General features: G+C 41.3%; 1 protein-coding gene across 1 annotated transcript; it reads left to right on the forward strand.

Annotated features, from left to right (window-relative positions):
- Positions 1–3,476: 3,476 nt before the first annotated feature.
- On the forward strand, positions 3,477–4,702 carry LOC149846368 (LOB domain-containing protein 12-like). The gene is made up of 2 exons (XM_089996329.1): positions 3,477–3,688; positions 4,166–4,702. The coding sequence occupies exons 1-2, from the start codon at positions 3,533–3,535 to the stop codon at positions 4,484–4,486; spliced, it is 477 nt and encodes a 158-aa protein (XP_089852455.1). The 5' UTR covers positions 3,477–3,532; the 3' UTR covers positions 4,487–4,702.
- The last annotated feature ends 5,860 nt before the right edge of the window (positions 4,703–10,562 follow it).

Below are 10,562 nucleotides of genomic sequence, written 5' to 3' on the forward strand. Positions count from 1 at the left end.
AAAAAACATTTTTACCTAGCTTTATATATATATATATTTGCAATTTTCTAGAGAAAACATACCTTTTCAAAATCTCACGAGATTTTCCCTTGCAAACAATTTTCTAAGAACGAGATTTATGACTATGGCTTGAACTTTTAAATGGAGGAGTGCAAGTTGGTGATTGCTTTGTTGCTCTCAAGTTAGGGACTTCCCAAGATGGGTTGGGAGGGAGCCTTGGTCTTTGAGGGTATGTTTGATGTGCCGTTCCCAGCGTGATTCGACCCTCAATGTTTGTTTGGAAAGACACCCTTCTCACACGTCCCTAACCCTCGCTTCCTTGGGAGAAGAGATCAGGTTATATTCAAATAACACCGGAAGTTGGTGATATTAAATACGTTCTATACACGTTTCCTTTGTTGTGGTCCCCACATGACAGGAAGGAGAGTCTATCAACAAGAACAGATTAGGTCAGATTGTAGGCAACTGATTCTCGAGGGAGGATCAGGTGCAATGTAATTGTACACTTTTAGCATGTTGCTGCACCTGATCACCCACCACCTTTGGGAAACGACCTGTTAGCTGTGAGTAGGGGGTGTCAATGGGTTTGGTTGGGACCCAAGTGAAACCAGACCTGGCCCTGATTTTCGGGTATGGTATCGGGTTTGGATTCAAGTCTAATTGGTCTTACCATAAGACAAACCATACTCAAACCCGATAAGAACTACATAAATTAGACCAGGATCATACACAGTAAAACAATTTTTTTTTATCATTTTTACATTGAAAAATTGCAGGTCTTAATCGGAACTCGGGTCAGGCCAGTGTCTGGTATAAAATTTCACAAACTATACCCAGTCCATATATTAATTGGACCTTCAGATTTGGTCCCTGGTCTTAATCGGGTCTTCTTATTTATCACCATACTCGTACCCTATAGGGTTTGGTTCGGGTCGGGTCCAACCTGTTGACACCCTAGCTGTGAGGCCCAACAGTAGATGTTGGGTCATGATGAGGTAGTGGTGCAATCACATTGCACCTGATCTTCATTTCTGATATTCGGTTATATTCAATCTCTACCACACACTTCAATCTTACTCGTGAACCGTGAGAGTGGGGCCCAAGCACCATCGAGGGGAAAACGTGTCGGGCAGTGTTTTCTCATCAGGATCACCTGCTTGGTCTATATTTCTCTATCACCATTGTTTGGATATGACAAGTTCCTCTCTCCCCTACTAAGGGTCAAAGCACACAACATGGAAATATGATAGGTCCCATCTAAGTGTTCCTTTCCCCTAGTGCAGCATTTACTCTTTGTGGAGGGATTCACGAACCATGGTGCTTGATTCAGCATACCATGTGGCTCTTGATTTATGTCTGCCATCTTACGCCCATAAGGGCTCATCCGTCCTAAATAGAGGCAATCGTGGTTTGTTTATGAAACCCCACAAGGTGCGTCCCTTGTCTCAAGGTCAAAACTGGGTCTACTAATAGGTAGACAGACAGGAAAAGGGGAAAAAAGATTAAGTGCAATGACGTTGCACATTTTAAATAGGCTGCTGTACTTAAACACCCACCATCTGCTGTTGGGTCCCACAGATGACAGGCTGCATGGAAAAGATGGAGAGTGGTCAGGTGTGCAATGTAATTGCACCTGAGGGGTGGGTGTTCCCTTGGCTTAGCCTAGAAAATGAAAAAAAAAAGAGTCCGTGACATCGACTTCTCACCTCCATCTTAGAGATTAGGAATGAAAACGAGTTGGATATGTACAGTCCTGATCATATTTGTTCTGAATCTGACTCTGAAATTTGAGTGGCAGGTAGGTCTGAATGAGGGATTGGATCCAAACTAGATTTGATGTCGCAGGATTGAATCTGAATTTTATGTACTATATATAGTACTAGATCTGATAAAAAAAGTTAGGAGCAAAGGATTTTACATGTAAAAAGTGCAAATATATCTTCAGATCCAAGAACAAATCCTACAATTGATTCCGCAGCTGTAAAAAGCTCCAACCAATTAAATCCGAGTACAACCTGAAATACACACATTCCGATTTTATTTTGAGATTCATACCCAAAAATAGTTCATCGGACTTGTACTGGATATACTTATGCAGCTAGCTACCCAAATGAATTGCAGCCCAACTGCAAACTAGATGACCCTTATGCAAAATAAATAAATATGTTGTGGGTGTCTTCAATTTTAGACCCACTCTAATTCAAGACCTGGCCCGAAATATTTTGGTGACAGTACAATGTGGATTTTCAATAGGAGTTTATGGTGGTGCGGAGGGACACGGCCTAATGGCCCGGGACTGGAGTCTACCACAGACAACTCTGGGAGTGCTGGGGCGGAGCTCCTGCAGTATGAACATGTCTAATTTATAAATTTTTTTTCTTTTGTATTGGCTAGGGTTTTATGCCCTTCATGATATTTGTACCCTCCTCCCTTCAGAGTTGGGTTATGGAAGTTTTCAGGTGTATTGGTGATTAGGGTTTGAGAGTTCTCTGTCTTGCTTATGTATTTTCTCACATTTGCTAGTGGATATCTTGCTCTTCCTTCACCTGTGGACATAGGCCTGAGTGCCAAACCATGTAAATCTTGTGTTTTCTCCTGTTATTTTCTTCTCTTTATCTTGTGGTTTGCTTTGTTTTCCTTGCGGCTTGCATAACAAAATAAATAAATAAAAGCCTTTATAAATGTGTTATGTTTGAGACCAGGTTGGCCCAATGCACCTCTAGTGAATTGAACCAATATTGCTCAAGCTCCAGTTTTTTGAAACATTGAAAAGAAGAATGCAGGCAGAGATGGAGTGTATCATACTGGTTCTCTTTGCTCCTAAAGCCCCATTCCTTTTTTGGATAAATGATGAAATGAAAATCATCTCATTGGGTCACAAGCTCATTCGTGTAATAACCCCGAGTCCCTCTTGGCCACCAAAAGAGTACACTTAGTTTGGGCCTTGCGGCAAGGGATGTGTGCTCGTGGGTGCGGAACTCCTGCTATCCCTTAGCTTCTACGACGATTCCATTCAACTGACATATATAAGGCTCTGTTTGAAAACTGGCAGCTGGGATAGGAGTTTATGAATTCATTTGGTAGATACATGGTCTTGGTTGTGGGCGTTTGAAAACTGGTAGTTGGGATGAGAGTTTATGCATTTGGGAGAGGAAGTAAGACTGTCCCCCTCGTATATTTGTACCCAAAAGTGGATTTGACAGCTACCACTTTTCCAAATCCATTAACTTCCTGACACTACCAGTTTTCAAACAGAGCCTAAGTAACCAAACTATGCACTTTATAATTCACCAATTTGTCTTTTCCTTACTCCATATTCTAATACCGTACTCATGATAATTTAAGAAGTCAAAGGGCATCACCGTCTTTTTTGAAATTTCAAGCCAAGCTCAACACATTTGTTTAAGTGGAGCTATCAATCACACAAGTGATTCAACAGTATAAAGGGAAAACCCCTCATGCATCCTCTCGCACTCTGTACAGCAATCAACTATCTCAGTCCTTGATCATATTGCAGAACATACTCCAGGCCATGGGTGGCAATCCCCCCTGTGCTTCATGCAAGCTTCTTAGACGACGATGTGCGAAAGGCTGCATTTTTGCTCCCTTCTTTCCGGCCGATGATCCCGTTAAATTTGCGAATGTTCACAAGGTGTTTGGTGCTAGCAATATCAGCAAAATGCTCCAGGTAAACCCCTAAATACCATGAAATGATATAGTACTTTTTCTTGTTAGTAATGAACATAAAATGTTTAAGCATAAGGCAATTTTATGTAACTAGTATATAGTAGACGACTGATGTACCTACATATGCCAACATATTTCTTTTCTTTGGTTTTGATAGTCAAACTTTGATATAAAGCTGACCCCATGTAGTGAGAATGGGGGTTGATAATGAATTAACTTTATTTTGAGTTAACTTTTTATATAAGGCGACAGAAGTTGCAGCTCTAGATAGAAAGGAATGAAGAAATATGGTTCATAAAGCTAACCCCATGTAAGTAAGAATGGGGGGTTGATAATGAATTAGTGATAACTAAGATGATGCGATTTTGGGCATACCGCCTACTTCATTCCATTCCTTTTTTTTTTTTTGCAACAAGTGCAATGCTCTTCATAGTATCATGTGATTGTTCTACTGATGTTCAAATGAATTGTTCTTCAGGAACTTCCTGTTCACCAGAGAGCCGACGCGGCGACTAGTCTAGTGTATGAAGCAAATGCAAGAATGAGGGATCCAGTTTACGGCTGCGTCGGCGCGATCTCCTTCCTCCAGCAGCAGATTTCTCAGTTGCAGATGCAACTTGCCATAGCACAAGCAGAGATGGTATGCATTCAGATGCAGCAGGAGTCATCCTCCCTTCTCATGCTAGAAGATATGGATGACAGGCCTTTGATGCACGCCAATCTTCTCCCTTTCATCAACTATGGATCAACTAGCCATGGATATGCAGAACCACCTAAGAAGGAATCGATGTGGACATGAAATTTTTTGAGCTGAGATGTTGAGAAAGAGTGAGAAATGAAAGGTCAACTATACCATGTGAAGTATGGAGTAAATTAAATTAGGGTTTTAATTGTTTGTTACTTGTTAAACAAAACAAGCGTCTACGTGTTGAACATTTAGATGGCCGTGCATTGTCCCGTGTAGTTATGGTTCTTACTTTGGCTTAATATAAATAATGCCCTCATTAATTTCAAATGAATCATTAAAGTTTTCTTAATTTATAACCCGAAGAAACAGCACCCAGCACGAAGACTTGGTCACGCTGGCTCAGCCTGCCATACCTACAGTCATCATGTAGACAGCCTAAAACTCGGATGCTAGGACACCTGCTCCCGCGAATTAGCTTGTGCAGAGAAGCAACGCTCATGAGAATCGAACCTTTACTGCCAGTCAAAATCATTAAAGTTACTAACTTTATTGACCTGTGTTATAGCCTCCTATGAACTCAGGACAACCAACACACTCCTCCCACCTAAACAAAATCCCCAGGAAGGGATACCTCAACCCTTTTCAACATATGCTTCTCTGTTAAAGAATCAGATAAAATGTGATTTCACTACGACTTTGCTAACTCAGAACCACAGAAGTCAAGAACCTAAGTAGCTAAGATCATCTAAGTTGGCCGTGACCACTGTTATTTTTTTTTAAAATTTCATAGCAACGGCTTAAGCCGTCGCTGCACTAAATATCGTGATGGCTTAAGCCGTCACCAATGCTTCCAGCGACGCCAGTTTTGGTGACGGTAAATTCTCTAGCGATGGACCATGGCCGTGGCCAATAAGGTTTTATGCTGCAGTGAAATCTTGTTTATTTGGTCATTCACAACTTAACATTTATATAAAGTCCAACTGGTTTAATCCCAAACCAAGTCTAGATATTTTTGGAGATTTTCTCCCCAAGTCCCAACTTTATTTTGTCGTAGCCCCTATGGAGACATGAGTGGATCAGGATTCAAGTGGGCCTTATATTTGTTTTTTCTTGATGATACGGAGAAATGATCCCTTTGTTTAGACATCCCATTATGGGCCGAAAGATGCTACATTGACCACAGCTCTATTTCGATTTCTTCAGCATTAATGTTGTCAATATTAATGTATCGGGCCTTGAATCATTTTGAAAACTATTCAGGTGAATCGGCCGATTCCTATTTAAATCTAAATCATACTGAAACGTCCAACTTTTAATGAGGAAATGACACGTGTAATAAAAATATTAACATAATATTAAAAATTAATTTTCACCACTTTAAAAAATTTTAAAAATAAGCCCAAATCAGCCATGTATCGGTTTCTGGTCTATTCCCACCGATACTGACAACATTGGTCTGCAATGTAAAACTCCATGAGTATTCCAATAGCACTTCAGCGCGAATTGGACCTCATTAATTTATTGCTTTGATAGGCAAATGTATTTTTATAGGAGTCCCTCGAGACATAGGCTGTATTGGACTAGTGGGACCTTCTGATTCCAACAAGAATATGGCTTAATCTGCTTTTCATGTGGAAAGAGTACAAAGTGCATGGGAAAGCTAGAAATCTTGAGCTGTTGCTTGCATTTTTTTTTCTTGGCTAAAATACTATTTAATTAGTACCTGCTTACCTGCTTTTCAAAATAATATATTTGCTTAGATTCTAAAACACAAACGGCTCTCTGCCGACAAGATTCTGTGTCAGAATTCATATCACACAACGAGTTGCAAGTCAACAAATGCAATGTATATTTTTAGTTATTTAAAAGTTTTTTTTAACTGGTTTGAATTTTCTCAGTGCTGTCACATGCCGACCTCTAATCTGGTCAGGTTCACCTGGGGTGCCACACGGGCTCACGAACCTGTGACACTGGCATTGGTCTACGGTGAATATGGGGTTAACTAAAACGTAATAATAGTAACAATTGTTACTATTATGATGATGATATGGTGGTGGTGCCGCGGCGGAGTGTGCATGCATGTGACAAGGTACATTAATTACATGTAGATGGCCCTGCAGACACTTGAAATGGGCCGACGGGTGGGAAATGGCAAAGCAGGTTATATGTTCTCCCCCCCCAACAGGGCCGGTACTGAGATCTCATGTTCGGGGCTTCCAAATAGCGCCACGTATACGATCGAGACCGGCATGGTTCCCGATGACAGTCCGCATCATAGTGCATCGTAATTTGGTGCCGCAACAAAGACTTAAGTACCCTTTATCGCCATTCGCTTCATCTTCCTCGAACGGACATAAATGCCCTCCTTCTAGAAAACTGAACCGTCGGTTTGTGAAAAGGACAAAACTGCCCTCCATCGTTATCGCGCCAAAACGTTCCGCAGAGTTTGCGTATGTAGCAAGCGTTATGTTGTAGGATTCAAATAGTTCGAAACAATCCATTCTCGCTCTAAGCACTCTACCGAAGATTCTTTGCTTTCATCTGGAGTCGTCGGAGCATCCTTTTCCTTTGTTCCAGAGCATCTGTTTCCGTCTTACCACCGCTTACTCTACAGTTGGAATATCCAAATTCTCATCGTTTCGGTGAGTTTCGTGTAAGGTTTCTTTCTTCAATCTGAACTTTGCTTCTTATACAACGATTTGTTTTTTATAAACCCAAATATTCCGACGATTTCTAATCATGATGATCGTGTAATGTGTTGTGCAGGTTAACAATGTCTGTGCCTCATCAGATTAGAGATACCCCGTCGTTCTATGGGTTGTCTATTAGAGAAGTGATCCGCCAGTCCCATCTATCTAAGGTTTTTGAAAGATACCAAAATATACTTAAGATTGAGAACGATGAAGACAGGGAAAAAGCCTTGGAATCGTATTACGCGGAGGATTATCCATAAGATATCGAGGTTGCGGACCAAATGAAGAACTCTGAATTACGAAAGATGCAGAACAAGGATGACGAAGAGAAGGCAAAGGCAAGAAATATTGTTGAGAATTTGAAAAGAAGGCTGAGGATTGACGCACGGGTGAGGGAAAGGATAAAGAAGAATAAGGAGCAGTATCAAAGTTATGTTAGCTATTTAGTGGATGAAACTGCGGCACAATGTAAGAGGAGAGACTTGGAGCGCAGTGCAATGTTTAACAAGGCATGGCTACTGAAGAAGGAGGAGGAGAGGCGAAGGCAAATGAATAAGGTGGAGGAAAAGAAGGAACAGAATATTCCTCAGTATGAGGAAGAAAAGGAAAGGCGAATGAGGGAGAAGGAGTTTGAGGAAGCTAAGGAAATGCAAAGGCAGGAGAAGGAGAATGAGGAAAAGAAGGAAAGGCAACGGAAGGAGAAGGAGGAGGCAGAAGAAAAGGAAAGAGAAAGGAAGAAGCAGGAGGAAGAATTCCAGGAAAGAAGAAAACAAGAACTGGAAGAGAAAGAAAGGCGGCGGAAGGAGAAGGAGGAGGAAGAAAAGGAAAGGGAAAGGAAGAAGCAGGAGGAAGAAGTGCAGGAAATGTTAAGGAAGAAGCAGGAGGAAGAGGCGAAAAGAGAGAGAGAAATGAAGCGGAAGGATGTGGAGAAAAAGTAGAGAGAAATGAAGGAGAAGGAGGAGGAGGCGAAAAAGGAGAGAGAAAGGATGCAGGAGGAGAAAAGGGAGAGAGAAAGGAAGCAGAGGAAGGAAGAAGAGAAAAGGGAGAGAGAAAGGAACGATAAAAAGGAGGAGGAGAATAGGGAGAGAGAAATGAAGCAGAAGGAGGAGGAGGAGAAAAGGGCAAGAGAAAGGAAGCAGAGGAAGGAAGAGGAGAAAAGAGAGAGAGAAAGGAAGGAAAAGAAGGAGGAGAAGAATAGGGAGAGAGAAAGGAAGCAGAAGAAGAAGGCAGAGAAAATGAAGAGAGAAAGGAAGGAGAAGGAGGATGAGAAAAGGAAGGATAGAGAAAGAATGGAGAAGGAGGGCGAGAAAAGGAAGGCGAGAGAAAGGCATGCGATGGTGGAGCCGGTAAAGATGGAGATTGAAATGCAATTGGAGGCAGTGGACCCACCAGAAAGTCCCAGGTTGGATGGAAAACAACAGAAAATAGCGACGAAGGTAAATATATCCGTTCTGTCTGTGAAGATTTAATAACATGTTTAGCGATTTTGGTATAGCGATTACTGTGTTAGGTATTAATTTGTATAGAGATTACTGTGATAGTCTGTCTGCAACCAATATTATTTATAGCGGTTAGTAGAATAGTATTTATAAGTACAAATGAAACTAAATTACAATTGGTAGGAATAATATGTTATTTTGTGTTACAGGGAGATCACAGGAGAAGTAGAGCACTAGGTGAAAAGCTCGGAGGTCGGTGTCAATGGTCTGTAGTTCTGTCGTGGTATGGTCAGCTGAGTGCATATCAGAAGGTCCGATTATGAAATATGCACTTCGGTGGCCTTTTGGACCAGCAATATTTTGAAACTTGTTGGAATACCATGACCCACCTGGTAAATAAATAGAATGATAAGACGAACACATTCCAGTTTGATTCTTTTGAGATCACCATGACTCTAGAAGATGTGGCGAGGATCACTGGCCTTAAGTGCGATGACAGTGATGTCCTGTTACGGCATTCAAACTATAACGCAAGGGAGAAATGCACGGCCCTGTTAGGAATGTCGATGGACGAATAGAGTCAATGTATTTCTGGTGGAATAAATTCCACATCAATGAAGGTCTCATTTTTTCGTAATAAATGGGAAGGCCACTCCGCTACTTGTGCATCTGAAATAGCTGACCAAGAGTTGCGCGGCTTCCTTCTATATTTTTTTGGTCTTACATTATTTTCCGATTGTTCTGGTTCGAGAATAAGTTTCATGTGGCTGCAGTACCTGGCAGACTTAGACGAAGTAGACAACTATGCCTGGGGTGTCGCTATGCTCGCACACTTGTACAGTCAACTCCACCATGCGAGTAACGGTACGAAAACAGTTGGTGGATTTTGGCCATTTGTTCAGGTATTTGTTGATTACATACTTAGTAATTGTAGAACAATCTCATTGCAGGTTGTGGTGTTACTAATAATATTGTTTTTGTTAGGCCTGGGCGTTGGAACATATTATCCCATTGTGTCCTCGTTGTGACCCTCCGATTTGTGGTTTTCCAAAGATCGGTCGTTGGGCTAGAATAAACGTTGCAGTTTATAATGCTAAGTCCATTTTAGATGGGCTGCAACTAAACGAGGTAAACGTTCTAAAATTGTTTACAATCACGACAGCATTTACCATTGAGTATTATAAATCGTTGTAATGTTCAACATTCTTAAGTATCCATCGCTGCAGGATTGTCTTTCGTAGTACATATCGTTGTTGCCATGTCATGCGTAAATAAATGTTAATATATTTGTCATTCGTTATTAAAAAGAATTACCAATGTACAGGTTTTGTGAAGACCTTATGGAGATGGAGAGGACGATGATGAAGACGTTGTTGCGGTGGCTGCTAGATTGTCTTACCGCGATTTGTGGCTATTCTGCAATTTTGAAGCCGAGTTGTAGCAAGGTAGTCGAGTTCTTCTACAATCTGGCTTGGGGCAGTCTATCCCAAATAAGCCTTTGGAAGTGAGAAGGAAGATGAATAGTGGTGGTAGCAGGAACGTTAATTGGCCCGATCGCTACAGGGACGAATTATTAAATTGGAACTCAGGTGGTTTGATCCCTTCTATTTCGAAACCACATGAAGGACGACAATTTGATCCCTTCTATTTCGAAAGGTATTGGGAACCAATGCGGCGAAATCGGAAGATTGAAAAAATTGTGAACCCATGCCTCCCAACTGCCCCTTCTCATGTTTCAGCCGAGCCTCTACAACCAAAACATCGTCTCTTTTCGGTTACTACGAATGGTCCCTCAGTAACAAAGCGTGAGGAAGAGCGAACACTTGCACTAAAAGAGAACATTGTCTCTACCTCAAGGTTCGAAGTTATGGAGAGGGAGAATAAGAAATTAAGGGCAGAAGTAAGCACTATGGGGATTCAATTGAACTCAGTGGTAGAGATGATGATCAGTTTTCTTAATAAAGGTCTCGCAACGAAGATGTCACGCAGGATAGACAGTGCACAAATAAAAAGTGAGAGACAAGTCTATGATATTTCATCTGATTCGTCAAGTGC

Source organism: Nuphar pumila, chromosome 2 (assembly GCF_984573655.1).
Source record: "Nuphar pumila chromosome 2, dmNupPumi1.hap1.1, whole genome shotgun sequence".
In the NCBI taxonomy this organism is placed as follows: Eukaryota; Viridiplantae; Streptophyta; class Magnoliopsida; order Nymphaeales; family Nymphaeaceae; genus Nuphar; species Nuphar pumila.